The sequence below is a fragment of the Aedes aegypti genome, chromosome 1 (assembly GCF_002204515.2).
Source record: "Aedes aegypti strain LVP_AGWG chromosome 1, AaegL5.0 Primary Assembly, whole genome shotgun sequence".
In the NCBI taxonomy this organism is placed as follows: domain Eukaryota; kingdom Metazoa; phylum Arthropoda; class Insecta; order Diptera; family Culicidae; genus Aedes; species Aedes aegypti.
The window spans coordinates 270752503-270779575 of NC_035107.1; the positions used below are offsets into that span (position 1 = coordinate 270752503).

General features: G+C 42.2%; 1 protein-coding gene and 1 non-coding gene across 26 annotated transcripts in view; one reads left to right on the forward strand and one right to left on the reverse strand.

Annotated features, from left to right (window-relative positions):
• Positions 1-26809, forward strand: part of LOC5575790 (sodium/potassium-transporting ATPase subunit alpha) — a 223133-nt gene extending 196324 nt beyond the window's left edge. For 11 of the 25 annotated variants that reach the window (XM_021837811.1, XM_021837810.1, XM_021837787.1 and 8 more), the window contains 6 exons: positions 1809-3404; positions 6411-6626; positions 10774-10868; positions 13103-13277; positions 23611-23843; positions 23930-26809. In XM_021837811.1, coding sequence (XP_021693503.1) covers positions 1809-3404; positions 6411-6626; positions 10774-10868; positions 13103-13277; positions 23611-23843; positions 23930-24050 — 2436 coding nt within the window. In that variant the 3' untranslated portion in view covers positions 24051-26809. Of the gene's footprint in view, positions 1-1808; positions 3405-6410; positions 6627-7006; positions 7102-7704; positions 7800-8705; positions 8801-10773; positions 10869-13102; positions 13278-23610; positions 23844-23929 lie in introns of all 25 variants that reach the window. The other 14 variants (XM_021837790.1, XM_021837792.1, XM_021837794.1 and 11 more) reach the window with 4 other exon arrangements.
• On the reverse strand, positions 18110-18181 carry Trnaa-agc. Its single transcript has one exon. It is a non-coding gene; the product is annotated as a tRNA-Ala (tRNA).
• Positions 26810-27073: the final 264 nt, after the last annotated feature.

Consider the following 27073-nt stretch of genomic DNA (forward strand, 5'->3'; position numbering starts at 1 on the left):
GAGGCACGAGGTATCTTTGAATGGAAGGATCCTTGGGGAGTGGAAAGTGTGTTTTTATTTTAGAAAATCGATTTAATCACTCTCATTCTTGTTTACGGCGGATCAAACTTTCGATCGAATCCTATTCGTTCGACTCCATCCATGGCCCACTTGATTTTTCTGGCGTAAACTGAAGTTTCGCATTCCCGTTTCGGTTTTCGATCCAAAGAGCATTTGAACGTAAACAAGAATATGGGTGAATATAATAAAAAGTTTATTTTTTTGGATCGTAAACAGCATTGGTTCCTTATGCAATTATCCCAATAATACAAGTTACCCCGTTTGACGGTACATTGTTCCCAAATGAACAGATACCAATAACACTGCGGAACACGTTTTGGTCTCAAGCATCATAATACCGCTCTTTACTAACTAAATTAAAGATTTGTTGAATTTAGGTATTGCCGTATTCAAAAACATCATAGCATGTCTAGTTTTTGAGATTTACTATTGAAAATGCAAAATTTGGTTATTTCAGCCAACTTGCATGCAAGTGTTCCAGCTTGCATGGTAATTTATTCGCTCAATTTGCCACATAATTCAAACTTCGTGTATATAACAATTCATGCCTGTGCTAGAATAAGGGCGTAAGTCGCATGATCGATTTCTCTTCATCGATTCTCTCTTCTGTGAATAAAGGTGACAAAATGCGGGTTTGTTAGCATTTTTTCACCTCTGGAAGCTAGATTGCATCGCTGCCAAGCTGTCTGAAGTGAAAAAATTCTATCAAACCTGCATCTTGTCACCTTTATTCACAGAAGAGAGGATCGATGAAGAGAAATCGATCATGCGACTTACGCCCTTATTCTAGCACACGCTTGAATTATTATCAATAAAGTAATACTTTCGATGATTGAAATGTTTTTTTGATGGTTTCGAAAAGTATTGTAGTTTGCCATATAAGAGAAACAAATAAATTTGTATGGAGACTGCAAGCATGTTAAAAAAATCGATTTAATCTAAATTTAATCGTGCAATTTAAACCAAATTTTATCTCAAATGAAAGTTGAAGTCCAAATTTACATGCTTGGTGGGTTAAATCCCTTGAAAGTATGACAAATCATACTTCAAATTTCATGTAAACATCAATGAAAACAGTGTTTTATACAACTTCGGCTACCTGTAGCTAAAAATTCTGAGTAACAGCATCATATACAGCAGCCCCAAATCTACTAGAGACACACAATTCAATCCTTGAGACACGCAAAAATGTCATTTTTGTTACGCTGTGTAATGTTTTGTCCATCAAACGACCCCACACGCTACCGCTGTGCGTCGCCCCAATAAAACTGAATCACAACAGCTTCGCAGAACTTTGCGCATGGCATTTCGCGCCAGAGCCGAGTCAGCTGTTTATTCCAGCTGAGAAAGAAATTGCCAGAATCGAGCCTGTCGTCCGGGTTGCCTCTGACTCTAACGCCGTATTTGTGCGATGATGATGACTTTGTAGTTCGGTATAACTGCACAACGTTCTCACCCTTATCAACGCGCGGCGAGCTGAACTCATGCTTGACGACGATAATGACAAACAAGGTCCCCGCTTCTCGCGGGTGAAATTGTATCCCCCAACAAAGCCGAACCTAACGAACCAGTAATGTAATCCTGCACGGCGCGCGGTATGCCGTACCGTTCCATCATCACACAAATCATCGTGTCTAATTTATTGCTCGTATTCATCACTCTCTGTATACAGCGAGTGTGATATGTGTGTTGACTTGCCGCCTCTCTTTACTAATGACTCTTCTTCTTTTCCCCTTTCCCAATCGCAGGTCGACAACTCTTCCCTGACCGGAGAGTCGGAGCCGCAGTCCCGTGGACCGGATTTCACCCATGAGAACCCCCTGGAAACCAAGAATCTGGCCTTCTTCTCGACCAATGCCGTCGAAGGTACCGCCAAGGGTGTCGTCATCAGCTGCGGTGATCACACCGTGATGGGTCGTATCGCTGGTCTCGCTTCCGGTCTGGACACCGGTGAAACTCCGATCGCCAAGGAAATCCACCATTTCATCCATCTGATTACCGGCGTGGCTGTGTTCCTCGGTGTGACCTTCTTCGTGATTGCCTTCATCCTCGGCTACCACTGGCTGGACGCCGTTATCTTCCTGATCGGTATCATTGTCGCCAACGTGCCGGAAGGTCTGCTCGCCACCGTTACCGTCTGTTTGACCCTGACTGCCAAGCGTATGGCCTCGAAGAACTGTTTGGTCAAGAATTTGGAAGCCGTCGAAACCCTCGGATCGACCTCGACCATCTGCTCGGATAAGACCGGTACACTGACCCAGAACCGTATGACTGTCGCCCACATGTGGTTCGACAACCAGATCATCGAAGCCGACACCACTGAGGATCAGAGCGGTGTTCAGTACGACCGTACCAGCCCTGGATTCAAGGCCCTGTCCCGCATCGCTACCCTGTGCAACCGTGCCGAATTCAAGGGAGGTCAAGAAGGTGTCCCAATTCTGAAGAAGGAAGTCAGTGGTGATGCTTCGGAAGCTGCTTTGCTCAAATGTATGGAACTGGCTCTCGGTGATGTCCTGAGCATCCGCAAGCGCAACAAGAAGGTCTGCGAAATTCCATTCAACTCCACCAACAAGTACCAGGTTTCCATCCACGAAACTGAAGATCCCAGCGACCCACGTTATCTGCTGGTCATGAAGGGTGCCCCCGAACGTATTCTGGAACGCTGCTCGACCATCTTCATCAACGGCAAGGAGAAGCTGATGGACGAAGAGATGAAGGAAGCCTTCAACAATGCCTACCTGGAGCTCGGAGGTCTCGGTGAACGTGTGCTCGGATTCTGCGACTTCATGCTGCCATCGGACAAATTCCCCGCTGGATTCAAGTTCAACTCGGATGAAGTGAACTTCCCGTGCGAGAGCCTGCGCTTCGTCGGCCTCATGTCCATGATTGACCCTCCCCGCGCGGCTGTACCCGATGCCGTCGCCAAGTGCCGCTCCGCCGGTATTAAAGTTATCATGGTTACCGGTGATCACCCGATCACTGCCAAGGCCATTGCCAAGTCTGTTGGTATCATCTCGGAGGGCAACGAAACCGTCGAAGACATCGCCCAGCGTCTGAACATTCCGGTTTCGGAGGTTAATCCTCGTGAGGCTAAGGCCGCCGTTGTGCACGGTTCGGAACTGCGCGACCTGTCCACCGATCAGATCGACGAAATTCTGCGCTACCACACGGAGATCGTGTTCGCTCGTACCTCGCCGCAGCAGAAGCTGATCATCGTGGAGGGTTGCCAGCGGATGGGAGCCATCGTGGCCGTCACCGGTGACGGTGTCAACGATTCGCCTGCCCTGAAGAAGGCTGACATTGGTGTTGCCATGGGTATCGCCGGGTCCGATGTGTCCAAGCAGGTGAGTTTCGGGTGTTGTGGGATGCCTGTGTGACTAACAGGATCATGTTCCCGATTTCCATGTGAGGTTCTGTGGCGGTTCGATCCGGATGTTTTCCCTGTGCCCGAATACAGCCATCGGAGTGTGTTAATTGGCAGAACCGATTGGGCTCAAATCCTGGGCGAAAAGTCAGAGCGATAGTGGCTGATAGATTCGTGGAATTCCTCTTAAACTGTCTTCAATAGTTTCTCCAAGTATCCGACAATCTTTTCATGGGCATTTTTCTATGATCTATTGACTTCTAGCTTGTGACAAAAGCATCTCTTGCAAAAGCTGGAAAGCCTCTCCAGAAGCTGAGAAGCTGCTCTTTCAGCAGCTGGAAAACTATTCTGCTAGAAGCTGGAGAGCTTCTCTTTCAGAAGCCGGAAAGCGTCTCTTCCAGAAGCGGGAAAGCTTCTTTTCCAAAAACTTCTCGTCCAGAAGCTGGAAAGCTTTTCTTCTACAAGCTGGAAAGCTTCTCTTCTCCACCAGAAGCTGAACAGTTTCTCTTCCAGAAGCTGGCAAGGTTCTCCTCCAGAAGCTAGAGAGCTATTCTTCCAGAACCTGGAAAGCTTCTCCTCCAGAAGCTGGAAAGCTTCTTTTCCAGAAGCGGAGATCATTACTTCCAGAAGCTGAAAAACTTTTCCAGAGGATAGAAAGTTTCTTTTCCAGAAGCTGGAGAATTTCTCTTCCATAATTTGCAGAGCTACTCTTTCAGAAGCTGTGAAGCTTCTCTTCCAGCAGCTGGAAAGCTTCTCTTGAAGAACCTTCTCTCCCTGAAGCTAGAAAGCTTTTCTTCCACAAGCTGGAAAGCTTCTCTTCTCCACCAGAAGCTCAACAGTTTCTCTTCCAGTAGCTGGCAAGGTTCTCCTCTAGAAGCTGGAAAGCTCCTCCTCCAGAAGCTTGAAAACTTCTCTTTTAGAACCTGGATTTTTTTTTAAGAAGCTGGAAAGCTTCTCCTTCAGAAGCTGGAAAGCTTCTCCTTCAGAAGCTGGAAAGTTTTCTTTCCAGAAGCTGGAAAACTTCTGTTCCAAAAGCTAAAAAGCTTCTCCTCAAGAAGCTGGATAGCTTTTTCAGAAAGTTTCTCTTCCAGAAGCTGGAAATCCTCTCATCCAGAATCCGGAAAACTTTTTATCAGGAAGTTGGAAAGCTTCTCTTTCAGTTACTGGAAATCTTCTCCTACAGAAGCTAGAGATCTCTTCCATAAGCTGGAAACCTTTTTTTTTTTCCAAAAGCTGGAAAGCTTCTCTTCCAGAAGCTGGAGATCATCACTTCCAGATTCTATTCCAGCAGCTGAAGAGCTTCTCTTCCAGAACCTGAAAAACTTCTCTTCCAGAAGCTTGAGAGCTTCCCTTTCAGAATCTGGAAAGCTTTTTTTTTAGAAGCTGAAGAACATCTCTTCCAGTAGCTAGGGAGTTTCTTTTCCAGAACCTGGAGAATTTCTCTTCCAGAACTTGCAGAGCTACTCTTCCAGAAGCTGTGAAGCTTCTGTTCCAGAAGCTGTGAAGCTTTTCTTTCAGAATCTGGAGAGCTTCTCTTTCAGAAGCTGGTCAGCTTCTCATCTAGAAGCTGGAGGGCTTCTATTCCAGATGCTTGAGAGCTTCTCATCCGGAAGATCGAGAACTTCTCTTCCAGAAGCTGGAGAGCTTCTTTCCCAGAAGTTGAAGTGCTTCTCTTCCAAAAGCTGGAGAGCTTCTTTCCCAGAAGCTGTAAAGCTTCTCTTCTAGAAGCTTGAAGCTTCTCTTCCAGAAATTAGAGAAGTTCTCTTCCAGAAGCTGGAGAGCGCTTCTCCAGAATCTGGAGAGCTTCTCTTCCAGAAGTTGGAGAGTTTCTCTTCCAAAAGCGAAAAAGCTTCTCTTCCAGAAGTTGGAGAGTTTCTCTTCCAAAAGCGGAAAAGCTTCTCGTCTACAAGCTGGAAAGCTTCTCATCCAGAAGCTGGAAAAGTTCTCTTCCCCAAGCTTGAAAGTTTATTTTCCAGATGCTGGAGAGCTGCTGCTCATCAAACGCTGGTGAGCTTCTCTCTTAAAAGCTGGGTGGCATTTCTTCAAATGCTGGAGAGCTTTAGCGAAAGTTTTAGAGTTTCTCTTTCAGATGCTCAGAAGCTTTAGTTGACGATAAAATTGATGATCAATTCTAACATTGAGCTGTTTAACAGCTTATCGGGTATAGGCCTATTCACATGACGTCTCAAATCAGCTGATCGGGAAGCACTTTGACAGGCCCGTGTTTGCACCGGTTCTCCACCGATGTAAACAAATGCATAGACGGATCTGTCACATGAAAAGGCCTATCCAGATTGTGACAATTGACAGTTAATCGATAAGATTGAACGATCGATCTCAATGATTAACCGTCAAACGCCTCATCCAGATGTCAGATTTTGGAGATCTAGATCATCATTTATTTCTGGAGTCCGACTTGTGTCCAAAAATCACTGGAAGAGTTCTCAAACCAAGCCATTTCTCATTCGCAACCCACCAAAATTTATTGAAAATGAAAAACAAACTGAACCAACCGAATCGTTCCGTATTCGGGTAATTCACGAACATGGGCAGTTCCGAACGTCCGAGATGGCGCCACAGAACCAATCCTAACCCCAGTATTTCCCTCTAACACGCCCCCGAATCCCTTCCCACGCTTTCAACTGTTGTCAGCACCTTGAACAAATACGCACCACATTGACACCAAAAAACGATCATATCATCACTTTTGATCTCTAACTACCGTTACTGCAAATATAGGTACACTCTTAATAGGACCACTGGTCGCAACCCAAGTCTTTCTGTCTCTTTCTATCACATACACGACAACCCGGGTCCGAGGATCTACGAATACTAACAAACTCCCATCTAACTGTTGTCTTTATAATAAATGTCATCAGGACGGACGTCGGTTGTTCCTTGCAAGTCCAAGGCACAACCGCCAACAGTCCGTCCCCTCTCCATGAACAACCTTCCGACTAATCTCCCGATCTTCTCCCGCCTCTAGGCCGCTGACATGATCCTGCTCGATGACAACTTCGCTTCGATCGTTACCGGAGTCGAGGAGGGCCGTCTCATTTTCGACAACCTGAAGAAGTCGATCGCGTACACGCTGACATCCAACATTCCGGAGATCTCGCCCTTCTTGGCGTTCATCCTGTGCGACATTCCGCTCCCGCTCGGAACCGTCACCATTCTGTGCATCGATCTGGGAACTGACATGGTAAGTCCAGCGCGAGCCGCAATCCCTTGAGTTTCGATCTCTCTCTCTGTCCAGATATCTATTGTTCCACCGCGCACGCGTGCGCGGAAACCACTCGCCAGGTTTTCTGTCGTCCCTTCAAATCGGTTCACTGCGAATGACCTGAGTTACTCGAACTGAGTGAGTGACCCTCCAAATGGGGGAACTCATCCGAGTCAGACTTCGTTCTCATACAGCGCAGCCACCGCTGCGTCAGCTATTGACTCCCATGATCTCGATAGCCGAACGGTACACTAACCTGGAAACTCTCTTTCTCCCCCATCAAACGCGATACTTGAAACTTGGGTATTTGTCCGTGCGGACCCGTCCCTTCTCCCTGGGATCCGTACGATTGTCGTTAGGTTCCGGCCATTTCCCTCGCGTACGAAGAGTCCGAATCGGACATCATGAAGCGTCGGCCACGTGACCCCTACAAGGACAAGCTGGTCAACGAGAGGTACCGTTCCCAACACTGCGCACACGAGACTCAGTCGTCACTGGCCAGTCGCTCGCTCGTTCTCTCTTTCTCTTGTTTGTCTCTCTCTTATATATCCTCTATTGTTTTTCTCGTATTTAATCGTTATTTTTTCCATCATGTTTCCTTTTTATAAAACAGTGTAGCGCGTAGCTTGATAAATTCGATCGCTAGAAAGTAATTTAATGGCATTCAAATGCCAGGCATTGAAATTTTCAACGAAATTTGCTCTCGCGGCTCTCACTCTCGCCGATTGGCGTGATCTCTTCCACTCGCTAGAGCGAAGAGTGCCGAACAAAAGTTGATCGCTTGTCGTAGAAACCTTTCGTTTACCTTTTCCCTTTCATTCGCTCTTTATCTCTCTCTCGATCAGTAGCACATTCAAGTTTTCACTTAGTATTAAATGTTCTGAAACTATTCAGAAATTTGTTGAAATGAAAAAGGAGCTCAGGTACGTCCGCGATCAATCCCATCCCTTAGTTTTAAGTTGTAGCGCAGTTTCCAAACATATCGTCCTAATTTCTCACCTATTTTCACCATTCCACATTTTGTTTTGGTAAAAAAAAAACGTTTCAAAACCATTAGGTACCCGCCATTTCGTTGGCCTACGAGCACGCAGAGTCCGACATCATGAAACGACCGCCTCGTGATCCGTTCAACGACAAACTCGTTAACGAAAGGTTTTTATCGGTTTCTATTTTGCATTTTGTTTGCCACCCCCTTCGTCCTTGGAACCATATCCCGCCGGGCCTAACTCTAACAGGAATGTTGCGCAGTGTTGCCAACCCCGAACGATCGAAAATCAAAACGCGTTCGGACGATTAACACATTTTGTTCCCAACTGCGCTCGAACAAGGCTGCATGCACACTAACGATCTGCCGCAGTGCGAAAGCTCGAAAAAATGGTTACCAATATTTCGAAAATTTACTAACCTCTTCCGGGTGTACAAACCAAACTGCGCTGAACTGCTCGCTAACCTAGCCTTTAAGGGGAAAGCATTTTTTGCTCGCGATACGACACAAAACATACACACAGCAAATTTTGTTACACTCACCGAACACACGAACCAAAAGAAATACACTTAAGCCGAATCCCCTTTCCTTCTGCACCTCAGCGATGGAAACAGTCTGCATCAATTTCTGCACTTTTTAGTTCGTTTATAGGTTTCAAGAGAAAGAAATCGTTTTTAGTTCCGTCAATCACCACATCGCGTCGCCCTTTCACCTGCTCATCAAATCAGCTTGCTTTGTTGGATCCTCCGTGGTGTCACGTCGAATCCAAGTAATCTATGTTTTTGTTGATCGATCATTCAAACACTTTGTTATTGTTTCACGTTTTTCATCTAGATCACATTTTTGAGGCTTTTATCGATGTGAAAACATACACTGAAAAAAATTGTGCCCACTTTTGCCTGTAGCACCTGCCATCGACCCGATATTTCTCCGACTCCCTTTTCCAAACAAAGCAGGAAAAAACCGAAACAGAAGAACAATTTGGCGCCCAACTTGACGATCAAAAACCCAAAAAGAAAAAAAATAAACTAGAAAAATTCAACACACCACTACTACTCCCTTCACACATACAGGTCCCCGCCATTTCGCTAGCCTATGAGGAAGCCGAGTCCGATATCATGAAACGTCAGCCACGTAATCCGTTCACTGATAAATTGGTCAACGAAAGGTAAAAACCAAGAAGCCCCCACCACAGCACTGATAATCGAAAAAAAAGAAACAATCAGTATTTTAACCAAAAAAATTAAAAAGTGGAAATGGTCTTTCTAAAAACAAATGAAAACAAACAAATTCTGTTGCGAGTATTCGTTTTCTGAGTTGGGTTCTGTTGATTAACAAATTAAGTTTATGTAGAGCAAAATTATTTTTCGTATTAAATTGGCCTATTTACTTTGGTGGTGATGAAAAAGCGGACAGGTGAGGTTCCGTTTTGCGGCGACTTTTGTCGTTTGGCACGGTTTTGTTTTTCATCCAAAACGGTGTCTCATCCTCATCGCGAAAGCAATCTCTGTTCGATTCGGCTGTCTTTGGTTTCCTTGTTAACTTTTTATCGGTATCTGTATAATCTACCAATTGGCGCTAAGGTTTACTCTCTATCACTCACATTGTGTTCCTATCATAGTTTTCATTTCTTTTCTGACTATCTTTTTCATTAGAAATTCTTAGAACTTTAGTCGGTGTGTGTGGATCCTTCTTTCATTACCCACGATTGATCGTGCAGTACTAGCTTTGGCGGCGCTCGATCGCAGATGGCGTTGCATTTCGTTCCACTTTGACAGGAATTTCAAAGCCATCTACGATCGAGTTGATCGCGTATATCTTTTCTCCTTGTCAACCCTGGAGATTGCCCTCCCACTGTTGGTGTTGTGTGTGTGTAAATTTTCTGGTGAAAGTCCCCCTCTTATAAGTTTTATTTAAAATCTCAATTGCATTCATCTGTACCCTATTCTCTCGCTCGCTCATCTGTCATCTATGTCAAAAAAAAAAAAAAAAACTACTCGTTCGTACGTGTCATTTACTTTATCCCCACGATTGTACACAATTGTTTGACAATCGAAGCATACCGTGAAGGTAAGTCCTAAGCAATCGCCATCTGTCATCCCCGCCAGACTTATTTTTCGTTTCTGTTCGACCATTTATCTGAAGCGCACCTTCATCGAAAATCTTGATCCTACATTCCTCTCCTCTTCCAATCGACACTTACAAAAATGGCACAAACACAGAATAGTGTAAGCTGTATCAAATAACGAAACACATAAACACTATGAAGAAAACTAACTCAAAATCTATGGTAAACAAAAAACTCGTTTGTTGATTTAACTTGGTTGAGTGATGAAAACATAGCTAAACTACTATTTTGCTTATGCGAGGTTAGAATAGATTTTACTCTTGTTTACACATGTATATTTGTTTTTCTGAACGCGGCACTTCCGCCCAGTGGAATGCTAGAATAGATACTAAACCGCAGCAACTGTGTCTCCAACAATTTCTGGTAGCGAATAGCGCGTGAATGCTCCTATCTTCTGGTTCACCACCATGATCACATCCTCTCTAGTACCTCACTTTCCAATATTCAGTGTTTGATCGAAAAAAAAACCTGCCGATATTCTATTAGCGCACGCTGCTGTCATGAGAATAGAAACTTCCTATCGAATTATCGGAGTCATAGCAAGCTGGACAGAACTATCAATCAACTTCTTTCACTCAATTTACCTTTCCGTCGTTGCGGTTGCCCCTAGCAACCGGGAAGCTAAAATCGAAAACAATCTTACTGCTGTAGTAGATTATATGCATTAGAACGACAACCGTTTACTACTGTTTCTTTCTTTCTTTCTCGATTTGTTTCTTATTACATTGAACTTTTCGGTACGTCTACCTACTGTACTCGCCATCACTCGCTTCACCGACTGTCAACCAACAATCTACTACCACTTTACAAACGAACAACAACCGTTCTACTACAACAAAAAACAAAACGTCAAACCAACTGCCCCGCGTTGCGTTGACCATGTTCCACTACTGCCGCCGCCAATCACCGCCGAATCCGACGACGATGACGACGACAACCCGGAACTGTACTGTATCGCTGTCTCTCTCTCTCTCTCTGTCTGTCACACACATACATCCGTACCCGTGTAACAGGTACCGGCCATTTCTCTTGCCTACGAAGCCGCCGAGAGCGACATTATGAAGCGCCGCCCGAGAGATCCGTACCGTGACAATCTGGTCAACCGCAGGTCAGGACCACCGCCATTACCATGACAACTGTCAAAAAACCGCTCTGTTTACCACATATGTCAAGTATTTTGTTTGACAAGTCGCAATGTTTTGTTTCGTTATTTTCCGTTCGTTTCGTCCTCTTGGGTTCTGTTTGGTTCGTTTTCCTACAGACATACAGACACAAAATTGCTGCATCTGTTTTATTCGCTGTCTCTCCAGCTGTTGAAGCAAATTTCGATGGTGTTTGTTGATTACCGTTGTTGTCGTCTTTTTTCAATTGGCAAGTGTTTTTGCGTTTTCTAAATGTTTATGGTTTTGTCCTTTGTCATTGGTTTTATGTTTGTGACACGTCTCGGAAATGAAACAAGAATACCAAATTTAGGTGCTGGTATCGAAGTAGGCAGAGAGCAGACGTCCGATTTCGAAATGACCGACTCCGCAACACGTCTCAATCTAGTACGCCGTTAATCTCAATTGAATTTATTCGATCTGCTCGACACCTCACAAAATGACAGCATATTTCCTGACATTGAAACAGTACTAGAACTTTGTGTCGTACTAGAATTTAGCGTCCATTTCTTGTTTCTATCTAAGTCTATCTCTTTTTCTCTGTGTTTCAATATCAATTGGTGTTGATTTTTATAAACGAAATTTAGAACAGCTTGAGAGTTCAATTCGTGAAATAATTGGTTTTCTTCTCCTTTTTAGTTTGATTAAACTAAGCTTCGGAACTTAGTTCCTTAGATGTTTGAATGATAACTTAGTGTGTAGAATTATGACATGTGTCACTTGAAGTTAGTTTAGATTGTTTACCGACACTTAAACAGACAACCATTCTAATTTTCAGTTTGATTCGCTTTAGATGTTTTTAGTTGAGTTTATTTTCCGTTAGAGAATAATAGTTTTTTGATGTGTAGATCAGTGTTAGCTCGTTCCAGTTCAACCTTGACCCATTAGGTGTTGGCGTCCTTTTTGGTGAGCACAAACCTCACAGGAACGTTCAAATCTCGACCCACTTAGTGTCTTTTGCTTAGTTCTAGCTGTTGTTGTACTAGATTATACACAATCCAACTGCCAAACAACAACAAAATCTACAGAGGAACAATTTCCTTCTCATTTGACATAAACCGACAAATTTCAGACTATCCAATAAAAGAAACAATGCAGTTCTGTCACACTATCTGAATGTTGTTGTCCCACTTGCAATAAAATAATAAGATTACATTTCCATTCATTGATTCAAACCTGAAAACAGTAAAACAAACTCATCCGCTTTCCAGCGCGCTTCTCGCTACTTCCGTGCCCACACCTTGTTCCCCAAAATGACAACTTTTCTCGACCTTCCAAAGACCCCTCGACCATCTGTCACCATCAAACCGTTGTTTTTAGTTTCCCAAACGTCACCCCCTCTCTTCATTATCCCCGCCCGTCCACCGAAACCGACGGCTTTGACGCTCCAATAAGCGCGTCAAATCCGTCCGGCCGCGTTTGGCATGATTTGTCCAACTGTCAGAAAAGTGAGTATACCCGCCGTCAAACCCGGAAAAGAGTGACAATTTCTCTCGGATCTCTCTTTCTCTTTCTGCACTTTCCGTTTCGATTCGATTATTTCCTTTTATCAGCCTACTTTGATTCAAAATCAAATTTCAATCACTCTCTCTTTTTCCTTCCTCCGTTTTCTAAATGCTTGCTCGCTCGCTCGTACCTTTTCATACGTCTCACCGATCCGAAAGCCAACCATCCGAACCAGAGAAATGCTCTGAGATTTCTGCATGCCATTCGCTTGCTCTTCATAACACCTATTACTCTTAGGATATTACTCTTTTTCCTAACCGAAACAACGTATACAAACGCTTATGCATGCTTTTAGCTGTAATTGTAACATATTTGTGCCTTACTATAACTCTAACATGGACGCTCCCAAGCGTTCCCCTAGCTGTATCCAGTTAATCGCTTCTGATTTAGACCTAAGTTAGTTTTACGTGCTTATGTTGGGTCATATTTTAAATCTTACTAACTTCCTATTTGCCTAAAACTAAAACAAAACCAATCGAAACAAGTTGACAGCTGTCATTTCCCCAAAAACAAAAAAAAAACGCTGAAGTCCTAGATTAATGCTGCTTCGGCTGTCACCTTGATTCGACCCTGATAGACCTTCCGCTGCGATCCGCGTCCGAATCGAGCCGAATTTACTCACATTTTTCTTTTTTTTTTCGTCTTGCGTCTCCGCCCCGTGTTCCATCCCAAACAGACTTATCTCGATGGCCTACGGACAGATCGGTATGATCCAGGCCGCGGCCGGTTTCTTCGTCTACTTCGTCATCATGGCTGAAAACGGATTCTTGCCGCTGCACCTGTTTGGCCTCCGCAAGGGCTGGGACTCAAAGGCCGTCAACGATCTGACCGACTCGTACGGACAGGAATGGGTAAGTTGGATGCTTTTTTTGTCGGAGATGAACAGACGTAACACCTGGGTCGACTTTCTGGTGGGCATGAATGTCCAAGGACCTGCGGAAGACGCCAGTGTGAAACGTCAAACGCTGCTCACGCCTCTGATTGTGAAGATGGGCACTCAAAGAATTTTGTCAGTGTTACGTCTGTTTGTCTATGTTTCTTCAAACGAATTTGGGATAACTCCCAAGAACCAGAACATATTCGTTACAAAAAGAGGTCATTAGACCGAATGGTAGTCAGATTAAAGATGAGTAATAGTAGACGTAGTAGTCAGAGTAAAAATGAGTACCATTTCTAGTGCTACACTTCTAGATTTTGCTCTGTTACCACAATAAAAAAAGACATAGTAGTCTGGCTCAGAATGGAAAACATCTGAAGAGTGTGAGATGAAGAATGAACCAATGCACGAGTTCATTATTTGACGTTTTAGCGGTGCCGTGTTATTTATGTGACCATGGAAACCAGTGAATTCGGCACTACTCAAACGTCAAATTAGTGAACTTGTGCATCGGTCCATTGGTAAGTCGAGCATGATTCTTAGGGCAACTTCACCGGTGGTCCAAATTACTGGTTTGGTTCAAATTTTTGGAACTAACTGCCTGGTCCATTTTTGGTCGGATTTGGACCAAGATTTGAGCTGTTCCAAATCTAGTTAGACACACTTTTGTTTACCAGTTTTTCTCCCTGAGCTTCCAAGTGAAGGTGTACCACGAATTTCTATGGGAATAAATTTGAAGATTCCTCAACGAGGTTCACCAACAGAACAGCTTTTCCAGGAATTCTACCGAAGTTTCTCCGATGCGTCATACAGAATTTTTTCTTCCCGGAATTCCTCCGAAGATATCTTTCCGGAATTCCTCCTGGGATTTGCTGCTAGAATTGCTCCAAAGATTTTCTCCAGGAAACCCTACAGGTATTTCCATCACAAATTTCTCCGTGGATTTCGTCCAGAGATTCCTTCGTGGATTTTCACCAGGAATTCCTCCGGGGATTCTCCAAAGATTATCCTCAAAAATTTGGCGGACTTCGTATAGAAACTCCGGACTTTCCTTCAGGAATTGCTTCTGGGATTTCCTTCAGAAACTCCTCCGAGGATTTCTCCCAAGAACTTCTCCAGGAATTTTTCAGGGGATTTCCAAAAGCAATTCCTGCTGGGATTTTGTACAACAAATTCTCTGGGGATTTCGTCCAGAAATATTTCAGGGATTTCATTTAAAAATTCCTCCAGAGAATTCATTCGGAGATTTCCTCCAGAAATTTCTGTGGGGATCTGCAACAGGATTTTTTCCGGGAATTTCAAAAATATCCGAGATATCCCTCAAAAACTCATTTTGAGATTTTCTCCAGAAATTTCTCTCGGGATTTGGTCCAGAAATTATTCCGGGGCTTTCCATCAGAAATTGCTCCGGGGATTGCCTCCAGCACAAGCACCTTCGAGGATTTCGTCTAGGAATTCCCCTGGAGATTTCCACCGGAGGTTTCTTCTGGGATTTTCTCCAGAAATTCCTCAGGAGATTTTTTCCAAGAATCTCCAAAAATTGCCTCCAAAGATAACCTCTAAAAAAATTAAAAATTCTTCCGCGAATTTTCTCAGAGAATTCATTTGAAGATTTCCTCCAGAAATTTCTCTGGGAATTTGTAACAGAAATTTTCCCGGAAATTTCCTCCAGAGATTGCTTCGGGATTCCTCCGAGATATCCCCCAAAAGCTCAGTTGGGGATTTTCTCCAAAACTCTGAATTTCCTCCAGAAATTACTCCGGGGCTTTCCGTCAAAAGTTCCCCCAGAACCACCTTCGGGGACTTCGTCTAGAAATTACTCTGGAGATTTCCACCGGAAAATTCTCCTGGGATTTTCTCCAAAAATTCCTCAGGAGACTTATTTCAAGAATCCCTCCGAGGATTTCCCCCAAAAATTCCTCCAAGGATTTTCTACAGGAATTCTTCAGTGGAATTCTAATAATTTATCCGGAGGCTTTTCCAGGAATTTCTCTGGGAATTTGCAGCAGAAATTTTTCCGGGGATTTCAAGGATTTCTCTGGAGATAAGTGTTCTTCCGTGGATTTCCTCCATGAATTCTTTCAAAAATTGCTCCGAAGACCTTTAAAAATTGAATTTGCTCCAGAAGTTCCTCCGGAGATTTTTTTCAAGAATCCCTCTGAGGATTTCTCCCAAAAACTCCTCAGGAAATATTCTCCAATTGCTATTTTCAAAAGCAAGAATTTCGTCCAGAAATTATACTGAGGATTTCCTCCAGGGATTTTTTCAGATAAATCATCCGGAGATTTCCTACAGGAATTCCTCTGCGGATTTGCACCAGGAATTTCTCCAAAGATTTTCTTCAAGAATTTCTTCAGGAATTTCCTCCAGAAAATCCTTCAAAAGGTCAAGGATACCTTCGGCAATTTTCTCCAAGAAGTACTCAGAGGATTTCTAGTAGCATTTCCTCCGGGGATTTCGCCAGGAATTCTTCTGGGGATTTCATCCAAAACTTCCTCTGGGGATAGTCTCCAAAAACTCCTCCGAAATCCAAGAATTTTTCAGATGATTTTCGATAGCAGTTTCATCGAACATGCCCAAATCCAGGAAATTATCCGATTTCCTCTAGAAGTTACTCTGGGGATTTCGTCCAGAAATTCTTGCTGGCTTTGCTCCAGGAATTGATCCGTGTATTTCCTCCAATAGCACCTCTGAGGATTTCCTCCGAAAATTTCTCCGGGGATTTTCTTTCGCGAATTTTTTTCGACGAATTCCTCCGGGATATCGTACAGGAATTCCGCCGAGAATTTTCTGTCTCACTTCTGGCGATTTGCTCCAGAAATCCCTCTGTTGGTTTCCCTCAGAAACTCCTCTTGAGGTTTTCACAAGCAAATCTTCCGGGGACTCAATCCAGAAGATTTCCTCCTGCAATTCATCTGGATTTCATCCAGCAATTGCTCGGAACATCCTCCGGATTTCTTAGGGAAGTTTTTCCAGAAATTCTTCTGGAGCGCCTCCAGTGATTCCTCTGGATTTCATCCAGAAATTTCTGGGATAATCCTTAAGATCTCCATCGGGAACATCGGGAACCCCTTTGGATTTCCTCCATAGTTTCTCCAGGAATTTCTCTGGAGTTTCTCAATTAATTACCCCGAAGTTCCTCCAGAAACGCATCCAAAGTTTCTCCGGGAACGCCGGCGGAGCTCCTCCAAGAACGCCTGCGGAGTTCCCACAACGCCTCCAGAGTTCTTCCATAAATACTTCCATAAATTCTGTTCGATGCTCTTCGTGATGAAGGAATGCCTTTTGAGTTCCTCAGGGAAATCTCCGGGAAGCTTCAGATAATTCCTCTTGATTCTTCTAGCAACTTTTTTCCGGGGTTATTCCAAAAGTTTCTCTAAGAGTTCCTTCAGAGTTCCTCCGGGAAATACTCCAGAGCTACTCAAGCAATTCCTCTGAAGATCCTCTGGAATTTGTCAGAAAAATGAATGTTGACGATTGGTGCATCGCGAAGATGTGAAGATTATCTTTCGCAAAGAAGATCCATCGCAAAACTTTTTTGTTTTGTTTTTTTTTTATAAGAATTCCTTTGGAGGTTCTTCAGGAATGCCTTCAAAGTTCCTCCGGGAAATCATTTGGAGCTCCAGCTTCAGATAATTCCTTTAGATTTTCTGCATGATTCTTCCAGCAACTCCTCGGGAGTTCCTCCAGAAGTTCTTCCGGGGTTACTCCAGGAGTTTCTTTGAGAAACCCTTCAAATTTACTCCGGGATATCCTTTGGAGCTACTCTAGCAATTCCTCTGAAGATCCTCTGGAATTTGTCAGCAATTCTTTCGGATAAGTCTCCGGAGCTCCACCGAGAATTCCTTCGGAGATCAGCCGAAAATTCCTTCAGAGCTCCTCCGCGAATTCCGTCATAATACCTTTGGAGTTGATCCGGGTACTTCTTCGGAGTTCTTTCTTGTCATAAGCTTGAGAATTCTGCTGGTTCGATCCAAAATTTGTTTGTTTTCATTGATCATATTAGAAATGGATCGAAAAAAAAAATACCTCAACCGGTGCATGCGCGTGCGGTTTGGTCTATTTTTACTGATCTATTTAATTTTGACAGGTCCAATTTTGGTACAAATTTGGGCTAAAAAGTGGACCACGGGTGAAGTTGCCCTTAAGAATAGGTCAAGAAGGAATATGTTGAGTGGTAAGCAATTCAGAAATTAAACAATTAGGTAATTTTTTGTGGAGTCCAACGGGGATAAAGTAGAGCAGATGAGAGGAGAGTTGATCCAAATAAAAGTGACGACAATGTCAAAACTTGAACAGCGGCGAACTGTAATTTCCGTACGAATTCGCTTTCCAATAGGGTCCTTAAACTTCAATTTAAAAGAGGGTTCAATGGTTCAATGGCACATTTGATCATGTTTGACGTTCCCTTGTCGACAAAAATCACCACAGGGGTTTTAGTTTTTTATGCTGGGGTTGTTCCTATCTGACATTTCGGAAGGAACACGGAAAACAAAACCGACCCAAAACTTGAGTTTAAACCAAGGAGTGTGGCAAAATCTCAAAAACCCAAAAAAAAAGCTTTTTTTGGACAAAAGACAACAAAAACAATTAAAATTTGAGTAAACACGTGTTTCTGGGCTAAACTTAAGCGTTTGGTACTAAAATTGAGACAGGACTTTTGAACCCTATAGAGCAGCAGGCCTGTCGAAATTGGAACATAACGTCACTCTTGTTTATAGGCACTCCAGATTAAATTAAATTTATTAACTCATTACGCGTGGTGAAGATGGATAAAATATGGGTGAAATTATGAAAAAAATCCACGTGCTCGGCTGGGATTCGAACCCAGGACTCTTGTATGCTAGACGAGCGCTTTACCAACTAAGCTACCGAGCAACTTGGTCACCCAACAACTCAGATGGTTACAAGATTCGAATTCAAATCGCCACATATCACTCCAGATTAGACTTTAAGGCAAAGAGAATTTAGAATGAGTTATAGGGAATCGATAGTTGAGAGTGAGAAAAAGTGAGTAAAGAGGGACAAAAGTATGAGTTTGTTCAAGACGAGATTTAACAGTTCACCAGGAGAAAATTGAGGATTAGTTGATGATAAACCGATAGTTAAGGGATTCTATCAAGAGTACCATTAGGGCTTCCATCCGAGCTCTCCAGGGGATTTCATCAGGAGTTTCTCCAGGAATTTCATCAGAAGTTCTTCTGGGGAATTCATCAGGAGTTCCTCCAATGATTCCATCTGGAGTTCTTTCAAGAATATATTTAGGAATTCCTTCAAGGAATCCATCAGAAGTTCCACCAAGGATTCCGTAAGGATTCCCTATAGGGATTCTATCAAGAGTTCCTTGCACTTTGAATTCCTCCAGAGATTCTACCAGGAGTTCTTCCGGAGATTAAATCAGGAGTTCTTCGAGGAATTCAATAAGAATGGTTTCCTGGGAATCATAAGGAGTTGCTCCTATAGGAATTCCATCGCTGACTCTTCTAGAGAATTCATCAGAAGTTTGATCAATGATTCCATCAGGAGTTCCTTCATGAGTATCTTAGGGGACTCCTCCAAGGATTCCATCAGGAGTCCTGAAATTCCATCAGTAGTTTCTATAGGGATCCTATCTCTGAAAGTTCTTCTGAGTATTTCATCAGAAGTTCCTCCAGGGATTCCATCAAAGGTTCCTTCGGAAATTCCACCTGGACTTCCTTTAGAGATTTCATCAGGAGTTCCTCCAGAGACTATATCAGAAGTTCCTCGAGGAGTTGTTTCAGGATTTCTTCTAGGCACATCATATAGAATTACTCTAAGGGTTCTACCAGGAGTTCCATCAGGAATTCCTCCAGGGGTTTCATGAGGAGTTTCTATAGGGATTCTCTCAGGAGCTCTTCAAGAGATTTCATAAGAAATTTCTTCAATGATTCCATCTGGAGTTCCTTTACTAATTTCTTTGGGACTCCTCCAAGGATTCCATCAGAAGTTCCTCCAGAGATTCCATCAAGAGTACCTTTAGCGCTTCCATCAAGAGTACCTCAGAGTTCTTCTGGGGATTTCATCAGGAGTTCCTCAAGGGATTACATCAATAGTTCCTTCAGAGATTCCACCTGGAATTCTTCTAGAGATTCTATTAGGAGTTCCTCCAGAGTTTATATCAGGAATTCCTCGAGAAATTCCATAAGGATTTCTTCTAGGGATATCATAAGGAGTTCCTCTAGGGATTCTATCAGGGGTTCTTCAGGAGCTCCTCTAGTCTAGAGATTACATCAAAAGTTTCTTCAGAGGTTCCACCTGGAACTCCTCCAGAGTTTGCATCACAAGTTCTTCTAGGGATTTCATCAGGAGCTACTCCAAAAGTTTCATTAGAAGTTCCTTCAGATATTCCACCTAGAATTCTTCCAGTGATTCTAGCAAAAGTTTCTGTAGCATTTCCATCTGGAGTTCCTTCAGAGATTCCATCTGGTAATCCTACGGAAGATTTCTTCTTGAAATTTTATAAGGAGTTACGCCAGGCATATTATCAGGAAATTCTTCAGCGATTTCATTTGAAGTTCCTATAACGTTCCCATCAGGAGTTTCTTCAGAGATTCCATTAGGAGTTCCTCCAGGGATTGCATCAGAAGTTCTTCTAGGGATTACTGCTGGAGTTCCTCTATGGATTCCATTAGGAGTCCTTCTAGGGATTTTATCAAGAGTTCCATCAAGACTATCAAAAGTTTCTGTAGGAATTCCTTGAGCATATCTGGAATTTTATCAAGAGTTTCTTTAGGGAATACATCAGAACTTCTTCCAAGGATTCCACCAGAAGTTTCTCTAGGGATTTCATCAGGAGTTCTTCCAGGGTTATCACTGGGAATATCACCAGAGTTTTGCCAGAAGTTCTACCAGAAAATGCTTCATGAGCATGAGCACAGATGACCGTACAGTTCTTAGTTTTTATCACGGATGACCAGAGTAATCGAAGTTGCACAGAGCTTTAGCGAATGGGGCTTGGGATTAGCTTACCATTCTCAAAGTGTCTACCAGAAAATGCTTCAATGGAGGAACTAGGATTTCCTTTCTTAAAATTTTTCAGGGTTATCAAAAATGTTTCCAGAGAATTAACCAAAAAGTCCACAAGAATTTTTTTTTCTGGAAAATCATTAATATTTCCACGGGAGAATCGACCAGGATCGCGAAGGATTGAACTAGAAATTCTTTTCCTTTCTATATTCTAGATATAGGAGTTCCTACAGGATTCTCTAAGGTCATTTACTGTGGATTTCTTCGGAAAAAATGCTTTAAGAAATAGTGAAAGGAATTGATTGATCAATTCCTCGGCGAAATTTTTGGTAGATTCTTGAAGTAATTCCTTCAAAAACCCAAGGTCGAATGGCTCGTGGGGTCCCTTCAGGGGTATAAGGAAGACTCTTGAAAGGAAACATTAGAATAAAAATTGCATTTTTATAAAAATCTATTGAAGTTTCCTTAGAAGAATCCCCTGAGAATAACCTCTCAAAAAATGCAAGCGGGATCTGTAAAGGAATACCTGGTGGAATCCCGAGTAGGATTTTTTTTAATTGTTTGGAATATTTCCAGCAATCAAAAAAATGGGCTGCATAATATGAGGCAAAATCTAGACTAGATTGAACAGCTGACCGAGAGAAAAATAATAATAATAGTAATAATGAATGACTTACACTCAAATCATAATCAATGAGCTCTCCAATGAGAGCAAACTCATTAGAGATCTGCTTAGAAAATCGCATGATTGAGTTGTTCATACAAAATCACAGTAAACCGAGAGTGAATCAATGGTGAGTGGAAGGTAAGTCATGAGTGAACTGGAAGCGAGTTTAGTTCAGTTCAATTTGCACTCATAATCGATTCACTCGCGTCTTTGTCACGATTAAACTCCGACAAACTCAGCTCTCGTCTCATTCTTGACCTAATTTCAACTCATTGGAGTGAAAGTTGAGTCAAAAGTGAGTCGAGAGTTGACCTTGTCGAAGCTTAATCATGACTGAGATGAGAGTGAATCGACTGTGCGTCCAGATTGAGTCGAGATTGAATCTCGAGATTCAGTGAAGAATGTGAGGTTAGTTCAAGACGAGATTTAACAGTTATCTAAATGAAAATTTGGGATTAATTAGCATAGCATAGCATAGCATAGCATAGACTGACTGTACATGTCAATGGTTGCTACTCCGTGATTGATCGGAACTGGTAAGAATTGCACTTCGATCCAAATGAATAAGGGATGGGAGTTTCCGCTTACTCTCGAAGTGCAATTTTAGCAGATCTAATATTATTGATCAATAACGGCGCCGGCCAAGTCCTTACAGTCAGTTGGGAAGGGGAAGGAATGTTAGGGTGTAATGATTGTTGCTTCTAGAGACCGAGAATTCCTCTGCATCTCCACAATCACCACGGGAAGGGTGTTTATTATTGAGGGAGGAAAAGATCTGGGAGTCACCTCTGGTCGATGATGCGATCCATGGACAAGAGGGAAATATACGACTCATATTTAAAGCTAGTGTTGTATTTTTGTCTCGAGAAGGTAGAAGCTTTAAAAAATACGTCAACATCTATAATGTCTAACAATTCAAAAGAGGTTTTTATTAATGACGAAAACTGAAAATTACATGTATATATTTTTTTAAATTATATGAAACAGGAATAATGCCGACACTTGTAGTGACGAACTATACATAGTTTGTTTGAAAATTACATATGAGTATTACTGTGCATTTTGTCTCGATATGGTAGAAGTTTTAAAAAATACGTCAACATTCACAATGTCGAACAATTCAAAAGATAATTTTTAATAATGTCAAAAAGAGACAAATATATGTATATTGAAATTGTATAAGAAAAAAGCATAATGCCGACACTTATAGTGACGAACCATACAAAGTTTGTTTTAAAATTACTTAAAAGTTACGCTTTCAAGAAAATATGTGTTATCACAAGCATGAAACGAACTCACCAGTTGGCAATCCATCCTCGACTGAACACAAAACTGATACTGACAGCAAAACTTCTTGGCGTCCCGAAAACAAACCGTCTTGCTTGTGCCTTCCAAATACCTACCCAGCAAGACGCTCCAAAACAGAAAAAAAAATCTTTGGAGACGAAAACACGCGCGAAACCGTGAGCCAAATCTATCGGACGACGCTAAACCGGACTGTCCTGCTTGGGCTTCACGAAGCACTACCCAGCAAGACGCTTGAAAACAGGAAGAAAAAAAAAATCTCGGGCGACAAAAACATGCGCGAAACCGTAAGCCAAATTTATCGGACGACGCAAAACTGAACTCTCTAAATGAAAATTTGGGATTAATTGAATATAAATCGATAGTTAAACGAGCAACCCCAACTTATAATACAGTCATTAGTGAATTGAGTGCTAATGTTGATCTGTGTGTAATAAAAGAGTGAATCGAGATCGAAACTTTTCGAGAGAATACCGAGTATGACTCATGATGATTGATGGGATTGCTTGATTCAAGTACAACGAGATTTAATCAATGTTGAGTTGACAGTGAGTCAAAAGTTAGTCGCAATTAAGAGTGAGTTGGCCGAAGTTTCATAAAATGAGAATTTGAGTTTCTCACAACACTGATGATGAATACAACACTGGTGTAATCGGAAGCGGCGAGTTCAGATTGCATGGGAAGTGAGTCGAGATGGAATATTATGTGCGTAAAAAATTAGGCGCGATTGAACAGGTAGCCGAGAGAAAAAATATGAATTAGTTGACGCTAAGTCGAGTAATACAAATTCAAAACGAGTTCATGAGTCGAGTGTTAAGGCTGGATTGTGTGTAATGTAAGAGAGAAACGAGAGCGTAATAAATCGAGATGGAGATTGATTCAAATGAGCGTTCCCCGTAAGTATAAACGAGTGAAGAGTGAGTCAAGAAGGACTCAAAAGTGAGTGCAGGATCAGAGTGATTAGAGGATAAGCTGAGAATGAGTTCAAAGTTAGGCGAGAATTAAATAAGAGTGATTCGAGATTCGGGTTGAATATAGGCGGGATAGGGTAAGCCGATTAAAAGACGATATTTAACAGTGATTCAAGACAAAATTGAGTCTAGAGCAAATCGAGATTGAATCATGAAGATTACTAGTGAGTCTTAAGCAAGTTGCAATTCAATCTAGGGTTATAAGTTTGTACAATAAGTTAATTTGTTTGAGACAAAAAGAAATCAAAATTAATTATAAAAAGCAAGGAAAATTTGAAGAAGTTCCTGAAAAATTGTAAAAACCATTGGTTCTGGTTCTTGTGAGCTCCCAATTCCAAATTTCTTGCCTCATACTAATCACATCTCTTGCCCCACAGACCTACCGTGACCGCAAGACGCTCGAGTTCACCTGCCACACCGCGTTCTTCGTCTCGATCGTCGTCGTCCAGTGGGCCGATTTGATCATTTGCAAGACCCGTCGTAACTCGATTTTCCACCAGGGCATGAGAAACTGGGCGCTCAACTTCGGTCTCGTGTTCGAGACGATACTGGCTGCGATCCTCTCGTATACGCCCGGCATGGACAAGGGCCTGCGCATGTTCCCACTCAAGTGAGTATATTTCCCGCCGGCCACGTCCAGGCAAATGTAGTCGACAATCACTAATTTGATTCTTTATCTTTCCTTTTCCTGCGCAGATTCGTTTGGTGGCTGCCAGCCTTGCCGTTCAGCTTGTCCATCTTCGTGTACGACGAAATTCGTCGTTTCTACTTGAGACGCAACCCAGGTGGCTGGTTAGAGCAAGAAACGTACTATTAGGTCAACAAATTTATATTTAAAAAGATTAATTAAAAAGAAGAAGGAAAAACTGAAAAAACTGGAGATAAAAAAGAACCGTAAAAAATAACAAAAAATGAGCATAAAAAAGTAATTATATTTTTTTAATTATTAAATTTATATAAAGTTATAAATTATGATTTCCACACACAGACACACGAAAAAAGATGACGAAGAAGAAGAAGAAACACACAGACACACGAAGATGAAAAATACTAGCGGAAAAAATCGTGAAGAAGATAAGAAGCAGTATCTCCCGTCCTCATCGAACTCAATTCCCCCTTGTGCACATTAACATTCACAACCGACAAGTCTCCCCTTCGCATCTATATAATTATCTCTCACGCACACAGTCACACACGTTTCCCGCTCACGCGCGTATGGATGTTGCCATGGAAACTTTGTGTAAACGGAGAAAAAAGTCGTACAAACACAAGCATACAGCAGCAACAGCAGTAGCGGCGTGCCTACAATACAACGCGATCGACTCCGGTTGAACCAACACATTCGCACCCAGCCCACCACCCGTCGTCGTCGTCGTACACTTACACACTCACACACACACACACACATGATCACATCCGCATACACACATACAAAATCACTCACATACGCCAGTTGCGCATTTTCGGAGCAGCTAATCGTTATTGAAGAAAAATCGCGCGTTCGTGTTAGTTTTTAGCCACAGGCAGAGACTCTATAGCAGCCTAAAAGCCGAAACGGGAAGAGCGAGAGAGGACATTTTACTAAATTTGAGAAATAAATAATAAACAAGCGAAACAAGTAATCTAATCCGTGTGAGCCTATCTTCATGAAACACCCACACACACTCAAATACGCAGTCTCACGTGCAGCCATTGTGTACTATTTCACATGCCATCTCGACACGTACACGAAGCCGAAGATAGATGTTTCGTCGTGTGAGTGTTCGTCTCGTTCGCCATAATGATGTTCAAACAACCTGAAAAACATACACACACATACATATATATTAACATTCAAACAGACACAGAACTTCTCTCGTGCGCTCGGCAATGCACTCGGAAAAAAAAATCCCGCCCCCGCTCTCCCTCTCTGTCTCTGTCTCTTTTGCTATACTACTCGTCCCGTCTCACTCTCATCTCTTTCTCTAACCCGCCGCGCTTCCCCGCCTCCCCGAAATCCCGTCTATCGTCTCGAGCAGACGCTCCCAGTTCTACGCCCCCTTACACCCGTTCCCCTCTCTATCTTTCATCATTCTCTTATTATTAATAAATTAAAAATACAAAATGAAATCAACTCGTTGTTAGTTACAAAGAAAAGCTAATTTAAAAAATTTAAAAATAATGAAGAAACTCTAGAAGTAGTGAGAAGAATCAACAAAGAACTAAAATTTAGTAGAAGCAAACTAAGAAGAAAAAAAAAAACAAGGATAAGCGCAAGGAAAAATTGTTAACGAAAGTGAAGTGAATATATTAGAAGAGAATAAAAGTTGTTTTAAAGATTGTTTTTATTCCTTCTCTCGTGTTGATGTACGTTCCTTTCCCTACCCCTCTCACTCTGTCCTTTTCTTCGGTTTCCACCCTCGCTTTAGTTTCAACCTTTTCTCTGTTCTGTTTTCCGTTAATTTTTGGTTCCACTGTTTTCCTCCTTTATCCTCCTCTCTTGTTTTCTCGTTTTCCATTTCTCATAGAGAAGATGATCGCTTTCACGCTTCAGGAAGATCCGGGCCAGGGGTCTACGCTCCTTTCTTCCTCCCAAAAAGGGCCGTGTTCAGCAGGGGAGACTTTACCAAGTTTCTCCGCTGTCGAGAGCGCCGTCAACACCCAGCCCGCCCTTCCCGGGAGGAAGCCCAGAAAAAGGGGGGACCCCTCCCGCTTCCAAATATTAATATGTAAGAAGCACAGCCGAAAGTGGTCGGTCGATTTTTAATGAGCTCTTATTTGTTAGTGCATAATAAAACTGAAGCAAAATAAAACAAGCGAAAATTGTTGATTTTTAAGCTGAAAACCATAAACCAACAATTTCTGATACAAACACAAGCAGAATTACAACAACCGACTACAACAACAGTAAGCTGCAGAATAAAATCCAAGCGTCTAATATTTAATAAAAAAAACAAGTACATAGGAAGCAGACAAAATGTAAGCAACGCGTCACATAAAACTGCCCGATTGTTGTAAACTAATTAAAAAAAAAACAAGAAAAACGAAAAGAAAAAAGTATTTCAGCATACAAAGAAGAAGAAAACCCATTTAAATGTAAAGTGAAAACAAACCGCAGATAAACCAAGTTAGCTAAATTTAAAGAAAAAGCAGGCTATTTGAATTAATACCAATAAATAAAGGAAACAAGAAGAAAAAACTCGTTATAACAGCTGTAGAACAGATACAAAATCCAGAAAACACACACACTCACACAGAGCAGATCAGCAAATTGATACGCAAACACACATACAGACCCACACCACAAACACACACCCCTTGAAAATAAGATTAAGATTAAAGCATACAACCAAGGACACAAAAAATGGAAACAATATTATCTCTTCATGACAGCAAAACAGACCCAATCCGACTCCGAATTAATACCGATACTCCCCAGAAAAAAAAAACACAAACCACAACAAAAACTTTAGGAGGATACGAAACACACCCACACATACGCGCAGAAGACATTTTCAAACAAAAAAAGAACAAGAGAAAAAAAAACACAACCAACCAAGATTGATAAGTAGAAGCAAGCTAAAGTAAACAAAAAAAGAAAAGAAGGCAAAGACGAAGAAACAACAGCAACAGCCAGCAGTCGAGGCGAAGCAGCAACAGCAGCAGCAGCAAGCAGAGTGGTGAAAGCAGAATTGTCAAGAATAAAAATCAGAACAATAGTATTTAACAAAAACGACGAAAAATGGTACGGATGCTCGTGTGTTGATCTGGTGAATGCCGTGCGGTGGGTATCACAGCCGTTGCGCAACTGACTGAGATGTTGTTATGCCAGGAAAGCATACTTATTGTTTCTCTTTAATT